The sequence below is a fragment of the Electrona antarctica genome, assembly GCF_951216825.1.
Source record: "Electrona antarctica genome assembly, chromosome: 11".
Lineage (NCBI taxonomy): Eukaryota > Metazoa > Chordata > Actinopteri > Myctophiformes > Myctophidae > Electrona > Electrona antarctica.
Window position 1 is genome coordinate 15,151,919 of NC_136792.1, and position 21,898 is coordinate 15,173,816.

Below are 21,898 nucleotides of genomic sequence, written 5' to 3' on the forward strand. Positions count from 1 at the left end.
AGTAAATGCACTTTAATAGTTACTTTACACCACAGAATATGTAAGATTTGTAGTTAATTTTAGGGTAAGTCATATACTGTATGCACACACGCACACACTTCAAAACGTTTATTTGACTTGGAGAGAGATGTTCATCATAGTACTACAGACTGACTGACTGACTGACTGACTGACTGACTCAGGGGTAGAGCGGCCGGATGGGAACAGTGAGGTTCCCAGTTCAATCCCGGGCTCTTTAGTATCCTCGCTGAACCCCTAATTGCTCTCGATGTGCAGGTTGGTGCCTTGCATGGTTTCCTCCGTCATCGGTGTATGAATGTGTGTGTGAATGGGTGAATGCAATGCTATGTAAAGCGCTTTGGACAAAAGCACTATATAAATGCACCATTTACAGACAGGCAGACAGAAAGACAGACAGACAGACAAGACAGACAGAACACAGAAGGACATACGTAGAAGTAGAGCAGATAGAATCCTTCTTCCTGTTGATTAATATCTTTGCTCAAAGGCACTTTGCCAAACTAAGCAAACACTGCATCTCAGCCGAACCATCTGCTTACAGATCTTACAGGTCTTCATTTCCATCCTGGCATTTTATATGAATGATCATTTTATCACATTACTTCAACTGAACAGAAAGGGTATACATTTCCATAAAACATGGCTCCTGTGAAGTTGTAAGGATTTTAGCTGCTATTATTACTGAATTCATAAATCATATAGACGTTACCTTGACATAGCTTACAATATGATTATATAAAACCATGTATTGACATTGATAACACAGTCAATATCATAACACACTAACCATCAACACCATAAGACTTCTCGGAGCACAGATCTCCACCAGGTCAGGAACGTTTGTGATGCTTGGGCCAAATGTTTAGGAGTAATATATATAAACATGTGTTTCTTTGCATAGATGTGCCTCCTGGTGGCGTCCCTCAACATAGTGGAATGTGCAGGGACGTCGCTGGCCATTTGGTTTCCCTACTCACATATATATTTGTGCTGGTCGACCTGGTGGAGACAATAACCATCAACATCATAACACAACAAGCCAACGGTGCCGGAGATTTTCTGTCCTACACACGGACACACACACACATGGGGGGGGGGGGGGGGGTCTTAATTCAACAACCATGCAGTAGTACATTCAGAAATTTAGAATCAGGCTCTGTAGAGGCAGCACAATTGTATTGAGGGGCCCCCTGACCTTTGGTCCCCTGGGCTTATAGGCCAGTGGGTTGGTCACATAGGTAAAGCATTTACCATCGTCCTGATGGCATTAGGTGATATTGAACGCAGCGGGAAGCGTTGCGTCATTAGAATAGTTTTCCCCTTTTTTAACAACTCGGGTCTCGTGCATTGACGTCACGCGGCTAAGTTGTACCCCAGCTATCTTGCTGGAAATCGTTGGCGATTTCAGAGAGAGAGAGAGAGAAAGAGATGCCCCCTGGCTCCTGATTGATGTTGTTTTAAGGGCTGTGATGTCTATCTGAGCTGAATCATCTGACAGCTTCCTGATTGAATGCAGTGATTAAGTTTTATGAGGAGAGGTGAGAAGAGAAGAGAAGAGGAGAGGAGAGGAGAGGAGAGGAGAGGAGAGGAGAGGAGAGGAGAGGAGAGGAGAGGAGAGGAGAGTTAAGACAAAAAAAAATTCTGTTTAGGAACAACAATCTAAATCATAACCGTTCAAACATGTCAGATGTCACCCATCTTCCATCTTTGCCCTCTCTACCTTTCACTTTCCCTCTCTCTCTATCTTTCTTATTCTCTCTCTGAAATGGTAAATGGCATTTATATAGCGCCTTTATCTTTACATAGATTGTGCATTACATTCACCCATTCACACACACATTCATACACCGATTGCAGCGGAAGCCATGCAAGGTACCAACCAGAACATCGGGAGCAATTTGGGGTTCAGTGTCTTGCCCAAGGACACTTCGACATGTAGACAGGAGGAGCCGGGATTCGAACCGCCGACCCATGGATCATTGGACGACCTGCTCTACCTCTTGAACCACAGTCGCCCCTCTCTCTCTATCTCTCTCTCTCTCTCTCTCTCTCTCTCTCTCTCTCTCTCTTCCTCCTCCTCTCTATCTCTCCTCCCAGGAGGACAGTGATGTTGAAATAGAGATGGAGAGAAAACAGAACAGAATGAGATTTTCTCACAGGAAACTGAAGTCTTTAACACCTGCTTCCCCGAGAGACCATCTGTTATTTGTCTTTTTGTGTGTCCGTTTTTACTGTTCCCCTTTGAAATGTATACATCCACACATACATATGTCATGTTACAGTAATAGAGAGGGAGGTTGGTGTGGGGGGTGAGAGGCAGAGAGGCAGAGAGGGAGAGAGGGAGAGAAGGAGAGAGAAAGAGGGAGGACAGGGTGATAAAGAGGGAGAGAGATTTGAACACCTGCCTAAGGTTTCATTTGGGATTCAAACATCACTTTCTCCACACGCACGCACGCACACACGCACGCACGCATGCACGCACGCACACAGATACACACACACAGACACACACACATGCAACACATTATCTGTCATTTCCTACAGCAGGTAATAGCTGTTGGCCACTGACTCACTGTGTGAGAGTGTGCGTGCGTGCGTGCGTGCGTGCGTGCGTGCGTGCGTGCGTGCGTGCGTGCGTGCGTGCGTGCGTGCGTGCGTGCGTGCGTGCGTGCGTGCGTGCGTGCGTGTTGTAGTGGGAAAGGAGCAAAAAGGCAGAGGTTGGGAGCAGAGGAGAGATGGAAACAGAGGTTGCTTCTTTCTCTGTGTTTCCATCTCAGCACATGGGAGGTAGCGCTGGCTGGAACCTCCTCAACCAGACAGCCCCTCTCCTCAATCCCTCTGCCCACCGCATTATGCACAATCTCCTCTTCAAATTGTGGTTGATAAGTGGTTAATGTATGTTTTGTAATAATTATCAAAATCTACAAAGTAACTAGTAACTAAAGTTTTCAAATAATTGTATTGTGAAGTGTAAAAGTAAAAGTACAATATTGGTCTCTGAGATGTAGTGGAGTAGAAGTAAAAGTACTGGAAATTGGAAATACTCGGCTGGGTCTTCACTGTAAATATTTCCTCATGATTCTACTGGGCTTTGCATTTATTCCAATATGTTCTGTCTTGTATTTCTACATGTGTACACTAGAGTGTCCACCTTGAGACTGGGAGGTCAGGGTTTGTATTGTATTTCTTTTCTTTTTTTTTGCGGCTTACGCCTTTTATTGGTTTTTGAAGGGACAGACAGTAGCCGTGTCGGGCTCGGGAGTCGAACCCGCGGCACACTGCGACTGGATTACCAGTCGGGTGCCCAGACGGTTACGCCACCGCCTGGGCTGTATTGTATTTCTACTGTATTGTATGTGTAGAGTGTCCACCTGAGACTGGGAGGTCAGGGTTTGTATTGTATTTCTACTGTATTGTATGTGTAGAGTGTCCACTGTCCGCCCTGAGACTGGGACTGGGAGTTCAGGGTTTGATCCCCGGCCGGGTCATACCAAAGACTCTTGGGGTAAGTCCCTGCGACATGGAGCTTTTTGTGTTATCCTTTTTAGCATAACTTGAGTGTACTAGCTGTACTGTTAATAATCAGATTAATAAAGTATTCAATCAATTAATCAAACTCCCACCTGGAGGTGGGAGTTTGATTCTGACCCACAGGGTCAGAGGTGATTAAAACAATATCGTTCTCTCTGTTCTGGGGGGAGATGGGGGGCAGAGTAGCTCGCAATTCATTTTCAATGGGAGTCACTGGGTTTCACAGAGCAGCTCTGCTCCATGGCTGTGTTCTGCCCTCCTCCCCCCCATGGAGCAAAGAGCTGCTCTGCCCCCCCTCTCCCCCCGGAACAGAGAGAGCGATTTAGTTTTAATAGTGTGTCAGGCGCCTGGGAAAGGCCTTGTCTCATGTCCTCTGTCCCCTATGTCTTGTCTCATGTCCCCTGTCCCCTATATATGCCTTGTCTCATGTCTCCTCTCCACTATGCCTTAATTGTCTCATGTCCCCTCTCCCCTATGTCTTGTCTCATGTCTTCTCTCCCTAATTGTCTCATGACCTCTATGCCTTTTATCATGTCTCCTCTCCCCTATGCCTTGTCGCATGTCTTCTCTCCCCTATGCTTTTTATCATGTCTCCTCTCCCCTATGCCTTGTCGCATGTCTTCTCTCCCCTATGCCTTGTCTCATGTCTTCTCTCCCCTATGCCTTGTCTCATGTATTCTCTCCCTAATTGTCTCATGACCTCTATGCATTGTCTCATGTCTTTTCTCCCCTATGCCTTGTCTCATGTCTCCTCTCCCCTATGCCTTAATTGTCTCATGTCCCCTCTCCCCTATGTCTTGTCTCATGTCTTCTCTCCCTAATTGTCTCATGACCTCTATGCATTGTCTCATGTCTTCTCTCCCCTATGCCTTGTCTCATGTCTCCTCTCCCCTATGCCTTGTCTCATGTCTTCTCTCCCCTATGCCTTGTCTCATGTCTCCTCTCCCCTATGCCTTGTCTCATGTCTCCTCTCCCCTATGCCTTGTCTCATGTCTTCTCTCCCTAATTGTCTCATGACCTCTATGGCTTGTCTCATGTCTCCTCTCCCCTATGCCTTAATTGTCTCATGTCCCCTCTCCCCCCTGTCCCCTATGCCCTGTCTCATGTACCCTGTCCCCTCTCCTCTCACCTGTTCTTGTGTACTCTTTCCTCTGTCTCCTCTCCCACTACCCAGAATTGTAGCTGATTGTAGTGTGTGTGTGTGTGTGTGTGTGTGTGTGTGTGTGTGTGTGTGTGTGTGTGTGTGTGTGTGTGTGTGTGTGTGTGTGTGTGTGTGTGTGTGTGTGTGTGTGTGTGTGTGTGTGTGTGTGTGTGTGTCAGTGTGTGTGTGTGTGTGTGTGTGTGTGTTTGTGTGTGTGTGTGTGCGTGTGTGCCTGCATGCACTTGTGTGCGTGCGTGCTTGCATGTATATGAGTGATTGGCTCATTGCTAAGTAAACAAACAGCAACACAGAACACACGCGCAGTCAGCCAATCAGCAAAAAGAAAACACGCCGCACTTCCTTTTTCCCAGAATCCCCCGGGACAGGAAGAGAGTATTTGCATGGTAAAGGATAGCATGTGCCTGGAGGCTTGTTTTTATAATGTCACCAAAAGACCACCGCTTGGAATCCTGGCCTGTCATGATAAATCATGAACGCACACACACACGCAAGCACGCACGCACGCACACACACACGCACACACACACACACACACACACACACACACACACACACACACACACACACACACACACACACACACACACACACAGTGACACTGACACTTCTATGGGCATCAAAGTTTTTGACTGGAAATGTATGTCATCCAATCCATAAAACAATGTCATGCATCACTATGTCATATAGTAGCCTACTGAGGCTGTTAACCACTACTCCATGATTCATTTAACCCTGTCTTAATCGGTTGCCATGACAACCACGCAGCTATAATTTTCCTCAATTACACAGATCGTTTCTGGTCATTCTAGCCAAGTGTTCGCCACTTTTCAGACTGTGGTCTGTGATGTCACGTGACCCCCGCAAAATGTTCATTTTTAAACTGTAATGCCTACAAGTGCTTGGAAGTGCTACCCTTACAAGCACTTGGAATTACTAAATGTAGGCGTTACATTTAGTTTGACTCACTAAATATTAATTGTGAAAATAGCCGAACTACAAGCTCATATGGCCAGATTTTTGGGGCCTTTGAGTAGTCCTCAAAGGTATTTTCCTAGACCTGTGATGTGACTCCCCAATCACCCATATTCAGGACAGCTGTGACACCTGGCTGCTGACTGAATAAAAGGGAGCCACACCCGGCCATCAGAGTAGCTGGCTGGCTTGTTGTGGTTGCCTGGTGGTGTGTTGGGTTTAGGTTAGCCCCTCTCGGGACCCTACGTTAAAGTTTTCTGACATTTTGATGACTTTAGACGTAGGGTCCCTTCCCACGTATCTTCTTCTATATGTTAAATATAATATACAACCCGATTTCCCGCCTTTGCTGCGCCGTGTGTGTGCTAGTTATTTGTTCCAAAAGAAGCATATCTGCTATAGGAGCCAACGGAAACATCAATGAAACTTTCCTTTGGCGCAGAAGCCGTTAAGTATTTTTAAACTTTGCTTGACCATTTTGGCAGCTCTGAAATTCTCTCTTCGGTCCTTCCTTGTTGACATCTCGGTTGGCTAGCTGCGCCTACGAGGCGCGTAGGGAGGTGCAGCTAGCCAACCCCGATGCTGGAGGCGGTACAATGGGATGTCAACAAGGAAGGACGGAAGATAGGATTTCAGAGCTGCCAAAACAGTCTAACAAAGATTAAAAATACTTAACGGGTTCTGCGCCGTTCGCGGGGGGTTCGGTTGTCTCCGTTGTCTCCTATAGCTCTTATATGCTTCTTTTGGAATATGTCAGCATCACATACACACAGCGCAGCAAAAGCAAAAGCAACGGTGTCAGTGTGCGTTTGAGAATTAGCATGTAGCTTTGCTTTGGTGTCACCGGACCCTATGGGTTGGGGTCCAAAGGAGCTCAACCCGGGGGGTCCGGAGACGGGCTAGGTTTAGGTGCAAGAGAATCATTGATGGTATGCAGTATGCACACTTTCATGTGTTTTGATAAATGTAAGTTTTGAGCAAAATCTGAATGTTCCTTAATCTTGCAGGGCAGGCATTGACAGTGGTCCCAGATTCCCTGGGATAGGCTGCTAAACAGGGCTGCCAACTTTCAGCAAATGGCCCTGATGGTGAATCATTGGTGGTCTGAACTAGACTTTCCAGTTTCCACCTCTAGATTGTTACCATTGATTGTCCAGTAGAGGGCGACATTATGCAAGGAATGTGCACATTGGTCATTATGCAGAAAGAGAAGCCAGCTTCTATGGGTTCAAATAAAATATTCAAACTATGTATTTATGCATGTATATCAGACTAAAGATGTAGCAAGCAAACTTATCTTCAAGTCATTCAAGTTAATGAAAATTTTAAAACTAGAAATGTTGCATATAATGTGAATTATTTTTGTAATGGCCTACTATAACTGAGTAGTACAATAATAACTAGAAATACACTCTCTCGGGATGCCAACTTGCGCCTTGCACACAAGTAAGCCATGTATGGCCTACTTGTGCGAAGCAGAGGGCTCCATGAGGTGCGCTCACCACTGCTGGTACGACTGCTGAGTCCTAAAAGTATCTGCAGCTGTCTGGGTACGACTGCTGCTCTGAGTCCTATAGAGCTGTCTGTCTGGGTACGACTGCTACTCTGAGTCCTATAGAGCTCTGCTATTCTAAATCCTTTTGACCTGTTATTGACCTTACCAACCTTGAAACGTACCTTAGTTACGTCACCAAGAATAGTGGTCCGTTATTGGCTGTTGGAGGACAGACATACATACCCCGACATACATACGTACGTCATCCTATTTGTCATCCTATTGGTTGACCCACATGACGTCACAGCCCAGGAAAATGAAATAGGCCTATCTCACAGCCCCCTTTCCACGCCCACTTCCGGTAGATAGTGGTGTCATTTAACATTAGGCATTACCACATTTTTTCTCTGGAGAATCTAAGTACATTTCCTAATGTTAAAATGTCAAAGACATAATAATAATATGAAGAAAACACAATCGTATAACAACTCAAATAAGTAGAATAAACCTTACATTTACAAAACGGTAGTTTGTGGCTTGTGAAAATACCTCTTTTAACATGGAAGCCTATGGACCGCAAAAAAGATAACACCACTATCAACAAAAGGGGGCGTAAAAAGGGGGCGGGGAAATGCTGTGAAATAGGCCTATTGAGGCTGGATCTGGAAGGTCTGCCATTCTGCGCTGTGACTGGCTGAAAAGCGCATAGCGCGTGTGTCAGGGTGGAAATCCGCTGTGATTGGCTGAGCATCGCATAACGGGTGTGCCACAGGGGACACCCATTATATATAAGTGGGAGAGAGAGGGAGCAGAGAAAGAGGGCATAACGAGGTAGGGATTTGAGGATGAAATGCGTCCGCAGATATTGCGTGCTGTGATTGGCTGGAAGGTGTTCCATTCTGCGCTGCGATTGGCTGAGCATTGTGTGTTGCACAATGTCTGACTAATATAAATAATAAAAGTAAAAATCATTCACCTGAATTGGTGCTAATAGTTGCTATACTACTACTTTGGGATGTTCAGCAACACAAATGCAATGCATGTACACACCACACAACCCAAACTCTGCACATACTTTGGGTATATGTCATATATGGACTAGTAATAATAATAATGATAATGATAAATGGGTGATTGTTCCTTCATTTTTCCCCTTTTTTTCAAGATGTTTTTTGGGCTTTTTGCCTTTATTGACAGATTAAGTTTGACAGGAAAGGGCCAGATAGTCCAGAGGCTTAGTGCACTTTTTTAGGAGAATAGTGCACTTGCGGATAAAAGCGCCAAATTTTGTATGAGGCTTCTTTATGTCATGCTAAAGGATTTTAGCCTAGGAGCCCTTGTCAAATATCTATTTTAAATATCAAATTGCAAGACTATCAATATCAATGAAATATGTGAAATCTGTGAAAATCCGCCTAGTATTTTTCAGACTATATACATCATAAAATGATCAGATTACTTCCAAATGTGATAAAGTTGACTTATTTTGACATTATTAAAGTCACAGAACATGAAATATCATCAATAACACCTTTATTGCAATGAAGAATACAAATTAATATGCATCATAGTGCGAAACATGTTATAGAGCTGTGCGCATTCTGCCTAGAATCCAACAGTCCAAATTTGCATTGCTGCATTGGCAGGTATACATCACCTTTACAGGTGCATCTGATCAGCTCTCTGCAAGCTCTGGAAACCTTTGGAATGGTCAGTAAACTAGCACCCATGACCCTTCTTCCTTGGCCCATAGTTTTGTGGAGAAGGAATCATTTGATGGCTTTGTGTGCTGGTGGCCCAGATGCCTGCTTGGTAGACTGCCCGTTTCACATGTGAGTGCACCCTGGGTGGGAGGTCATTTCTCTATTGTTCGATTTTGTTCACAGAAGAGTTATTTTCTTTTTTCGTTGATGGAGCTCAAAGGACTGGTTTTGTCGTACAAAATTACTGTCAGTCTTTCAAGCTCCCGGAAGTGCTGGCAGTCAACATCTAGTTGCTGGAAGGGATGCTTTGCCAGATTGACGAATGTTTCTGTCGCAGGCAGCATCATAGGCTTGCCAGGTCCGCCAAGCTGACTTCTTACCCTTTCCATTAATAGCCGGGGAGCGGGAATAGAGATGAACCTGTGATGTCATGACATACTTTTTATTTGTGTTTTTTCTATTAACTTGGTCATTAAGGAACACAGAATGAGAGGTCTGCTCTGACCAAATGAATAGAAAAAAAACACAAATAAAAAGTATGTTATGACATCACAGGTCCTCTCAAATTTTGGGTGACTGGCTCCCCGGCTATTAAGGCATATGTTGTGTCACAACCAGAATATGCGTGAAACATAGGCAGGGCTCGAGATTTGGGTTCCCCTAGGGCCTAGGCTATTGCAGTCTACCAAGCGGGCATCTGGGCCACCAGCACACGAAGCCACCAAGTGATTCCTTCTCCACAGAACTATGGGTGGGTTAAGGAAGAAGGGTCATGGGTGCCAGTTTGGCTGACCATTCCAGAGGTTTCCAGAGCTTGCAGAGAGCTGATCAGATGCACCTGTAAAGGTGACTGTAGTGTAGTACCTGAAAATGCAGTAATACAAATTTGGACTGTTCCCCACTTTGCAAATGCAATTGTGACAGCTAGGCAGAAAGCACAGCTCTATAACATGTTTCACACTATGATGCATATCCTTGTACTATAATGGAAAGGGGGAGCAAACCAATATATTTATCCGTCCGGCTTCTCCTACGAAACTTGGCAATTCTGCTCAGCAAGCCATCCTGGGAAGCAGTATAGGGGAAGGCCTCTCGGAGGAATTGAACACCCTTTCTTCATACCTGAAGGACTGCCGCCTCAAGCTCAGTGTTGAGAAGACTGTAGCAACAATGTTCCACCTCTACAAAAGGGAAGCAACTCGCCAAATCAACATCATGGTCGACGGTGCCTGGCTACAGTCCCAGTCCTCACCGACATACATGGAGTGAAGCTCGACAGAACACTGTCCTTTAAACAACACCTGGACAGTGTTAAGGGAAAGCCCGTGCCGCACTGATACAGCATCTAGATGGCACCACGTGGGGAGTCACCACAAAGACACTGCGCATCTCCACCGAGGCCCTAGTTTTCCCTGCCGCTGAATACTGTGCCTCAGCCTGGAATCGCCCCAGCAGAGGTCAGGCGAGAAGCAGCCACACTGGCCCTCACTCGGAAGGCACAGTTGAGCAAATCTCACCTCCTCCACAAGGTCGTCACGGAGACACCACAGCGTACGCATCTCAAGTCCCGGCGGCCCTTTGCCACACAGGCCCAGGAACTGCTCGGCACAACACCAGCCGACACCTCCAAGGCTTCCTGGGTGAAGGCAAGATGGAGGGACCAGTGGAAGGCAGCAGATCCTTCCAGGCTTCACTACTACATCGAGGATCTCACAGATGTTCCTGGCCAGCGCCTCCCCCGCAGGGAGTGGACAACCCTCAACCGCCTGAGGACGAGTGTGGGACGCTTTGGTGCATCCATGCACAAGTGGGGTCTCACAGACAGTGCCCACTGAGAATGTGGGGATCCATTACAGACTGTGGAACACGTGCTGACCAGCTTCCCCACATACCGGCCACCAAATAGTGATCAAGGCTTAATTGACCTAGACAATGACACACTGGACTGGCTTGCTGCAATGGAGCTGAAGGTCTAACGACATATACGACAGAAGAAGCACAAACAAATTCTACATGCCACAGGAATCCATCTGCACTACATTGCCTCCGCTCACCTGTCATATGTATTGTACAAATATTGCTTTTGTGTGCCATACTGTTATTGTGCAACATTTTGCTGTGACGCAAATTATATCACAATTTCCACATTCACCGACCCCTCCCCTTTTCACTTCACACACACACACACACACACACACACACACACACACACACACACACACACACACACACACACACACACACACACACACACACGCACACGCAGCAGCACAGTATGGTACAGTACAGTATGGTACGGTACGGTAACGTACAGTACGGTACAGTAACATACAGTATGGTACAGTAACATACAGTATGGTACATTGCAGTACAGTACAGTACAGTACAGTACAGTATAGTACAGTACAGTACAGTACAGCACAGTACAGTATTGTACAGTACGGTATGGTACAGTACAGTACGCTACAGTATGGTTCAGTACCGCACCCAAAATGTAGTCTGACTGAACAAGTGGGCACCCTGCACAAGTGGCCACCCGGACAACTGGCCACCTGGATGGTGTGGCGCGAGACCGTCCGATGGCCGGTCGAGTTATAGTTCATTTGTATGTATTCTTCATTGCAATAAAGGTGTTATTGATGATATTTCATGTTCTGTGACTTTAATAATGTCAAAATAAGTCAACTTTATCACATTTGGAAATAATCTGATCATTTTATGATGTATATAGTCTGAAAAATACTAGGCGGATTTTCACATATTTCACATATTGCATTGATAATAATGTCTTGCAATTTGATATTTAAAATAGATATTTGACAAGGGCTCCTAGGCTAAAATTCAATAACTGACCCTAACGAACCATCATGCAAAAAATTACGCTTTTATCCGCAATTGCACTATCTTTTCACTAAGCCTCCGGACTAAGAGATGTGGGGAAAGACACGCAGCAAGGGTCGTCGGGATCGGGACTCGAACCTGCGACACGCTGTGAAATGAAATGAAATGAAATGAAATGAAATGAAATCTATATTTACCCAGGGTATCTGGGCTAAGCTCAAGAACTTGTTTCCAGCCAGGCCCTGCTCATAGAACACATTTCATCGTAGTGGTTCAATGCCTTGTTCAAGGGCACTTCAGCGGTGGTAATTTTAACGTGTCGGACGTCTGATTCGAACTAGGAACCTTCCGGTATCAAGACCGCGCCGCTATCCGTTCGGACCAGCCTAGGTGCCTGGACCGCTTGCCCAGCCCAAGCCCATAGTTCTTCCCTTTTAAGTAGTCCTATACAGTTACATGAATTATATTCTGTACATCTTCCGTTGCAAATGTAGGCCTATCATTTCTGATTTATCGTTGTGGTTGCAACACCTCGATAAATTATTTTTCTGTACCCTATAGTTCAAGGGTTCCCAAACCTTTCACACTGCGACCCCCCCCCCCCCCCCAAAATAATCATATTTTAATGCAGACACCCCCCTCCCCCCACACGCACGCACGCACGCACACACACACACGCACACACACACACACACGCACACACACACGCACACACCCTGACAAGAACAATTAGCCCTTCACTAAATCCCACCCCAAAAAGCGATTGTCCAATGCCAATCCAAATAGTTTAGCAACGGTTGCTATGCAGGTCAAGCTTTCTTCGCTGCTAACGTGCTTATTGGACAAGGATGGGTTGGGGAGGGACTTAGTGAAGAGCTAATTGTAGGCATCACATTTAGTTTGACTCAGTTCCACAGATAATATTGGGAAAATAGCTCACATAGGTCGGCTATTTTACAATGTTTGCCTTCTTACGTAATATTTTACATTTGATTTGTCCAATTTGTTATTAAAAAGGTCTTTAGAAGTCATTAAATTGAAACTTTAGAAATGTGCAGATACCCTAGGCATACTGTATGTTGGTTTGTTTACTGTTTAGTGAGAAAACGATGTTTCACATTATGCTAATCATCTGGGGACCCCCAAAAGAATTTGGGAACCCCCCTGGTGGTCCCAACTCAGTGTGGGAACCACTGGCCTAGTCTACATTCCACTGAGTGGTCCCATGCGGGAAGTTGCAACTACACATATCTACACTATATGGTCTTTCAACACACTTAGGTTTATGTTTTTAGACTTCGAATCATTATTGCTGTAATATTACTACTAGTATTACCTTAGATCTCTCTTATAACTTTTACTTTTTATACCCTTTCTTACTTGTATTATATTTTGTGCTAAATGTTGGACATTACTTGTTGCACAGTCTGGTGGAGTAACTGCACATACAGTACACATAGGACTTTGTGGCAAATACAAATCTTTCAATGTACAATGTATATATCTCTGGGATAACTATAATCATTATGGCTGTATTTTGGAACAGACAGTAATACAACTTAAGTGTACACAGTGTGGCATTGTTTGTCATGCCTTTATCACACATTTGTGATACAACAGGGACATGGGAGAGCTATTTAGTGTCCAACAAAAACTGTGGATCTCAATATGGACCGGGGACTATTTGTGGACCGTGTCCGTGGGGATATTTCAAGTGGTCCCCAAATTATTGGCAAAACACTAAGATTTGAATGATAATATAACATTAATATTGCAAAAACGTCAGTGTTTTTTTTCTTTAAAACCTTGAAAAATGAGTTTCCATTGTGATACAAAGGAAAATATTAGTTCCACTGATCCAAGACGGAACATAAACATATTCAAGCATTGAAAATGCACGCAGCCCACCCATATGACCAATTAACCGTGTTAAGTGAACCAACCAGTGAATAAAGTATAGGGTTTACTCTATAAGTATTTTAAACCATGATTGGCATTGTTAGAAAACAAAAGTATTGGCTCCAGTTAACTTCATCGTAAATAATATGTGAATCCATTTGTGGTCCCAGCAGGCAAGGCAGGGCAAGTTATTTTGCAGAGTAGGCTATACATTTAAAACGCTCAACCCTATACTTTGTTGACCGGAGTCCCCCAGGGCTCTATACTAGGCCCTCTCCTGTTTTTGCTCAACACTAATTATCTTTGTAGAAGATAGCTGTTCTCCAAGCTCACAACGCGTCACAACATGACATGTGGTGAGCATCTAGATCTGCAATTTCCAGCAAACCTTCAGCCCCAGAAGGGACGCTATGGGGTTGCACGGTTTAAACCACAAGGTGATTCAAAGAGTTTTACACAAAACAATAATACATTAAGACAGAGCGTTACAACAACATTAGCGACATTGGTCACACCCAAATACACATATTATAACACACACATGCACAATATAAACCCCACAACACAATAAGCCCAACAAACACATTCCCTCACACGTACTGTAACAAAACAATAAGCACAATAATAGAACAATAACGTAGGCGTATCCCAGAGGCATGCTGGGAATCCTTCCTCAGCCACTAACAGGCAGCCGGGGGACACTACTTTGTCTGTGTATGATTGTTGAATTGGATGAACTGCAAACATTTGGCAAAAATAGCCGATCTACAAGCTCACAAGGCGCCGCGAAGCATTGTCAGTTTGTGGATCGGCTATTTCTAGTACGAGTCCTGGGGGACTCTGGTCAACTAAAAAAAATTTTTTCTCCAAACTTCATCTGAAATAATGTGTATCCATTTCTTCCTCCTATTCACTGTTTGTTTTTAGATTTGTGGCAAAAAACAACATTTTAAAACAGTTCAACTAGCCGATCACATCGACACGTTGTGAGCTTGTAGATCGGCTATATTTGAATTATTTTGAAAGGTTTTTAAAAATAGTAAAACATGGTAAATAAGTTTAGGGTTAAGGGGTAAGTGGCGCAAGATATAACCCCGGGAGAAGTATGGGTTGGCGCCCCAGCCGGCATCCTCCGTAAGGAGGAAGCCCAAAAAACCTTCGGTGAGGCCTTTCGGAGGGCCATTCGAGCCGCAAGCGGGGCCTGCAGCACCACCATTGCCCAGATGGAGCCTGTAGAACCATTGCGGCTCAAGAATCCACCACTACTGAATGAAGTGTCTGGTCCTGGGAGTCTGGTGCAACATACAGGTCCTGGACCTGGTGAGACGTAGGAGGGACCCGGACAGGAGTCAACCCACAGAGAGGTCAACCACCAACCGTTAAGTAATCAGTGTGAAAGTATAAGCAGTTATTCCTCGGCCAATGTCAAACCTCTGCTCAACGCCTCATGGTGTCTTTTTGTGATAATTAGGCACCAGGGCTATGGTAGGCCGCTACACCCACCACCAGGCCCCTTTTTGCCAAGTTGTCGTGAAAACATAATCGTTCGATCTTCCTTGGCAGTGATGGCACACGACAAACCTTTTCACAAAGTTGTTTTTTTTGTATAGCCTGCCTGCTAACTAACTAACTAACAGACAGACAGACAGACAGACAGACTGAATAATCACTAAGTCCTGTCACCGTACAGTACAGCCTTTTAATCATGCATGAAACGTTTTATTTTACCCAATGCTCTTTTTTATATATTTAAATTACCCTGCATGACTTTCAACCATGCAGTTTGCACACATGACACTGTGATTTGATTTTATGAACCATATGCTGCTATTTTGTATGGCTTTTTGTGTTCCTTCCTCTTTCTACTTTTTATTCCCTCTTCCCCATTTTTAACTCTTCTTTTAACTGCATGCAACACTGAGAGCTTGCACTGAAAGTATCACTCTCTCTTTTCTTTTCTTTTCAAAATCTTTTTATTCAGGTTTTATAACAGAAGCCAAGGGGCAAGTATTAAACAGACATAATAAAATATAAAAATAAAACTCAATCCCCTATCCCACCCTCCCAATTTACAATTTAGGCATTTAGCAGACGCTCTTAATCCAGAGCGACATTAAGCAAGAACAAAAAAAGCATGGGAATACCACATATATAAAAATGTATTTATCATGCGTAAGCTAAGAACATAACTAGAACATATCTATATAATGACACTATACATATAAACTATACATATATGCTATACTATGCTATACATATGTCCTATGATGTGCTATGACTACATACAATGCAATTATTGTGCTGTCTACATGACTAAGTCTAAAAAGTGCTATCTAAGGGGGCAGGGAAAGTGCTATGGGCCATGATGGAGTCTGAAAATGTGGGTTTTCAGACTACGGCGGAAGATTGGGAGTGATGCTGCAGTTCTGATTGCAACGGGAAGTGCATTCCACAGTTTTGGGGCCAGAAGGGAGAAGAGTTTGGGACGTGTGGAGCGTTGTCCCGGCGTTTTTAGTGAGGGTACTTCCAGCTTTCCTTCCTCCCCTCACCCACAATCCCAAGGATAGTCGGAAAACAGTCTGGAGAAAATACAAAATAAATAAATATATCTATATACACATATACACAATAATACATGCATACATAATTACAACAAAGAAAAGAAAAACAAAGATCATAGCAGAGCAGATTTTGTTTCTGTTGTGGTTTGGCGCTGGCCGAGGCATAGGCACAGCACACTATGCAGTTTGTGTGTTGTGGTAGAATGTCATAAACGGGCCCCATGCAGGTCTTGTAAAAAACATCTCAGAGCCGGCAATTGAAAACCTTAACATCTCCAACTTGAGACAGGACATTATATCACGAAGCAGGGGCAGCATCCTTCCATTGAGCAGAATGGCACGCCTTAGCGAGCAATAAGGCAAAGTCGACCATACGACACTCTATGCGTGTTAAAGGAAGGTCATCCCTGTGTATGATATGACAAAGTGTATGATTGATTGATTGATTGATTGATTGATTGATACCTCTATCCAAGTTAACTCACATCATGATTCGTTTCAGTTCACATAAGAAATAATGGATACATTTAACAACCACTAACAGGATCTTGTGGTTTGTTATCTTTCATGTTTTATCTGTGTCTCTGTGTTTCACATGGTGCAGCTCAGGAAGCTAGACATTTGTAGCTCAGTGGTTCTCAAATTGGTGTCCAGGGACCCTCTGGAGCGCTTGAGGGGGTTCCAGGGGGTCCCCAGCAAAACGTGTTAATATAGCATTTAAACACATGATTAAACCCTATATCATCTATTTGAAAATATCAAATTTGAGAGCGGGCTCTGCTGTTGAAAAAAGAATAATAATCATGAACAAGCAAATGGACAAATTTCTAATATTTTTCAAACATTTCAACAACACACATTTTCTATGGTTAGTCTGATAAGGCACTAAATCTGTCTGTCTGTACTCTGTAATATTTCTAAGCAAATGGACAAATTTCAAATATTTTTCAAACATTTCAACAACACACATTTTCTATGGTTAGTCTGATAAGGCACTAAATCTGTCTGTCTGTACTCTGTAATATTTCTAATTTCCCTCTGGCAGCCTGGCTCATCATGTCCTGTGTGTGTGTGTTGTGCGCATGCTCCCCATCATCCCCTCAGAGTCAGTGCTAGCCTGTTAGCCGCCTGCCCTGCTAGCTAGCACCGAGTGGTGGCTAGCACTCTCAGCCAGCAGCAGTTAGAGTTAGTTACTAGTAGTGTAATGGCGGCCTCGGTGCTACTGGGGTCTGCGGCGGACAACAACAACACGGGACCACCGGCCTTCACGGTACCGGGAGCGAACGTTCTGGCCGCCAACAGCAGCAGCAGCACCGGCCTGGGTCACCACCCCGCGGCGGCACAGGGACTGACGGGCCCGGCGTCGTGGAACCGCTCCCTGGACCGGGCTCTGGACGAGGCTGCGGCCACCGGCTGCCTCAACCTCAGCGGCAGGAAGTTGAAGGAGTTCCCCCGGAGCGCCTCCAACCACGACCTGACCGACACCATCCGGGCCGGTGAGTCTGCCTCACTGAACTCCACCATGGGGCCCGGTTGTTCGGTCCGAGTCGAGACCCGCCGGGCCCGGTGCGGGTCAGACTCAGAAGGACCCCCATACACACACTCAATGGAGCCGCTGTGGTGTTTTTATGTTTGTGTTTTTTGGCTGAGTTTTGAAGACAGTTTTGGTGGAGAGAGTCTGGGAGTCTGCACTGCAGTCACAGACCGGGGAGGGAAACATTAGGCCGTGAAGGCGGTTCACGGTCCGGGGAAACTGACAGGGGTGTGACGCGGAGCACGGTGACCGGTCGAAATCTGTGACTTCAAATATTGTTTCAGAGGTTTTCAAAAATAGCAGATATATTTAAGAAGTGGTTCTCATACAATCAGATGATCGAATGCGGTACCGTGGTCTGCTTATGTTTTGACTGCAAAAGGCTGGAGCTTTGATAACATTCTGAAAGAGTTTTTTTTTTTAAACTTTGGTCAATCAAATGTGTTATACTCGAGTCTTAATTGTTTACAAACATCAAAAACATGCACAAGCCTAGAGCGGCTAAAGCTGAGTCTAGTAGTCTACCATCTAGATTCTAGAATAGAACAATTGTTTAATATTGTAAACGAACAAGAGCATTTGAAATTTGACCCACTTTAACACTGTTCTTCAAACGGGACAGGGTTGTCTTTGAGCTGAGGATGTCAACGTCGGTCATACATACATACATAAATACATAATCAACAATAATTCTACCAGTTCACCTGATATCCCAACGCGCTGACAGACATGGTGTCAAGACTCATCACTGTCATGGTAAATAATAGAACATGTTGTGCCATGGGTCTCAATTGTCATGGAAAAGTAAACCATACACAGAAGATGGTGATGATGACTGAGGAGGGGGGGTCACATAAATCGATAGGGCGTCGGGGTCTGTGTAACAGCAGTAAGTTTTGGAACTGTGTCAGTTGGTAGAGCGGGTTTGTATTGGACCCTTTCCTGTTGTTTATTATAATAATAAATAATATATTTATTCAACGTTAACTATGTGAAATCAAGTCCAGAGTGTTAATTTGAACCCCCGGTACAATCAATCAATGACCCAAACACAAACAAAGCTTGAGGAATAGAAGCCATAGATAGCGTTAGCTTCATCGGTCGTCTGGAGCTGTTCGGTTAGCAGACGCCCTCCTCCCCGGAGCACGTCGGGGAGATGATGTACCTGGGTTTTTTAGAAACGGTCTCGGTACTTAAAGTGGAAGGTATTACTGTTAATGGTTTAACGTGTGGGTGTGTTAATTAAACACGCTGGTTTGTGTAGTTTGTTTGTAAACTCCCGAGACCACGTTAGAATGTCCCGTCAGAAAGCTCAGTGACGTCAGTGACGGTGGAGACAAAACAAACGCAGCCTGCTGCTGTGCGGTGTGTGGCACGACAATGGCGCTACGTAGCATCTGACACTATATATGTCTAGTATCTTCTACAGTAGGCCTATATGTCTGTCTATGATCTGTCTGTTGTCTAGTCTATGTCCATCTATATTGTCTGTCTGGACCAGAGCTACTTCTATCTGTGGTTTTGTCTATCTATGTCTGTCTGTATTGTCTGTCTATGGCTTAGTATCTGTCTGTCTGTCTGTACTCAGTATTGTCTATGTCTGTTTGTTTGTCCATCTGTGTCTGTCTCTATTGTCTGTCCATGTCTATATCTGTGGCTGTCTACAGATCTGTTTGTCTATAGTGCAGGGGTGCCCAAAAGGTAGATTGTGATCTACCACTAGATCACAAACTAAGGCTGTGCAGGTAAACCACATGACAATGACATGGCCCTAAAAAAATATAATTTAAATATATTCAAATATATATATATATATATATATATATATATATATATATATATATATATATATATATTATTTGGCATCTTTTACTTGAATTAAGGTGACTTGATTGATTGATTGATTGACATCAAAAAGGCCCTGTTGGCTAAACCCACAATGCAATACTTTGTTTTCAAGAGTGTTGCGCACAAACATCAGTACCATTACAATGTTATATACAAGAAAACCAATTCCATTTCTCCTTGTTTATTTCCCATTCCAAGTCAGTTTGTCTTATATGTAACGCCATCTAAAGCCCCCTCAGGTACATTTGTAAACTATACATTTTAGCTGTGTGTGTGTGTGTGTGTGTGTGTGTGTGTGTGTGTGTGTGTGTGTGTGTGTGTGTGTGTGTGTGTGTGTGTGTGTGTGTGTGTGTGTGTGTGTGTGTGTGTGTGTGTGTGTGTGTGTGTGTGTGTGTGTGTGTGTTATTACACTGTATGCATGTATATTGATCATACATTGGTCATAGGGTGCTTTTGAGGTGCTTGCATTGTTCCCACTTATAAATGTACTCTATTTTTATGTGTGCACTGTGTGTACTATAAATATCTAGTATTTACGTGTGTGTGTGTGTGTGTGTCTTGGTATACATAGTGTCATCATGTGTGTTTGACCACTTGAACCCCAGCATCTGGAGGGAACGTTTGATAAAAATAGCCGATCTACAAGCTTAAACTTTGTGGCAGGGTTCTCACGGTCATGAAATTCCTAGAAATGTTTTGAAATTAGCAAAACTGTAGCGCCCAGGGTTACATTCGAAAATTGACACTGGGTGGAAAAAAAGGGGTTACAAAAAGTTGTGTGATAAAATGTAGGTTAAAAAAATAATAATAGAAATACATTTCCAGGCCTTGAAAAGGTTTGGAAGTAATCAAATGTTTTGGAAAATGTTTCTATATACAATACATTGTATGTCCCAAAACATGTCTAATACGTGTCGCCTAATGTACTACAGTACCACCATACGTTGTTGGCTTGTAGATCTGTTATTTTTGTCACGTTACAGTACAGTACAGTAGTGAATGCCTTTATATTGCACTGAAATTGAATGGGTAAAAGGCTCTGGAAATGTCACGGTTTGTCAATGCATTGTTAAGTGTGTGGGACGTCTAGGAACCCTGGGCTATATTTGGCAAATAGATTTCATGTAGAGAGAAAAAAGAGCGTGCCAAGTGTAGTGGTGCTGCTAGTGCACAATTAATCCAAAAAAGATTGCAATCTAGATACAGACACAATTCTAGTAAGAATCGTGCAGCATTGGTTGACTGTCCAATTCATTTAAGTTACTCTTATGTTTTTGCTACAAGTTTAAATCCACAATAGTCGGCTCCAGGTAACACATTTTGAATGTTCAGCAACTATAGACTAAAGAGAAAACAAATATTTTCATGGAAGAAATGAGAATCGTGTGAGAATGAGAATCGTGATCTTAATTCTTGTGGAGGAAAATCAAGATTCACATTTGAGCAAGAATCGTGCAGCACTAGCCAAGTGCAGTTATACAGTAACTCAGGTCTGTTTTATTTTAAGTATAGATGGTTTAAGACTAGTGGTTAAAACATACAGGCTTTCTCTAAACATTGTCTATGTCTGTCATCAGTAGTGCTTCGACTCTTTGACTGGGGTCCCCCAGGGGTCTAATCCAAAAAACTAGGCCCTCTTGCTTTTGCCCCCTCTTCAGTACACCAAGTCGCTTTGGTGAAAATAGCAGATCTTCAAGCTCACAACTTTGTCAGCCTTCTGATTGGTCCCTGACTGACTAACCAGCAGGCTCTCCATATTTTTTGGAAAAAACTAAAAACAAACATGATATGCCTGACACCATGCTGCACATGTGATGTTCCTTTTTACTGACAACAAGTTTAAAATAAGAATTGAGTGCACAGAATATCAATATGAAGCAACTGAATAACACCTTATTTCAATGGTAGTGGATGGAGAGAGAGGAAATTGGATGGAGAGAGAGGAAATGGCAACCAATGGGTGCGAAGAGGGGCACAACCACGGGCGGGACTTGACAAAGGGTGGCCACGGTTCTTTCAAGCCGAGCTGCAAGGGATTGTTGAGCTTGTACACTTCTTGCAGAATATTGCCTATTATTGCACAATGTGCACATGCCATGACATGCCCAAAATATTGATTCTAGGGTTCACGTGGTTTAAGACGGTGACACTCATAACATAAGCATTCACTGTTGTACGGTGGTGCAGTATGTCATCAGAGGTAGAGCATTCACTGTTGTATGGTGGTGCAGTATGTCATCAGAGGTAGAGCATTCACTGTTGTATGGTGGGGCAGTATGTCATCAGAGGTAGAGCATTCACTGTTGTATGGTGGGGCAGTATGTCATCAGA

At 43.9% G+C, this 21,898-nt stretch overlaps 1 protein-coding gene across 2 annotated transcripts in view; it reads left to right on the top strand.

The window, feature by feature from the left end:
- Positions 1-17,262: 17,262 nt before the first annotated feature.
- lrch3 (leucine-rich repeats and calponin homology (CH) domain containing 3) overlaps positions 17,263-21,898 on the top strand; it is a 36,826-nt gene continuing 32,190 nt past the window's right edge. For both annotated transcript variants that reach the window (XM_079513610.1, XM_079513611.1), the window contains exon 1: positions 17,263-17,681. In XM_079513610.1, the coding sequence (XP_079369736.1) occupies positions 17,390-17,681 (292 nt within the window). In that variant the 5' untranslated portion in view covers positions 17,263-17,389. The remainder of the gene's footprint in view (positions 17,682-21,898) is intronic.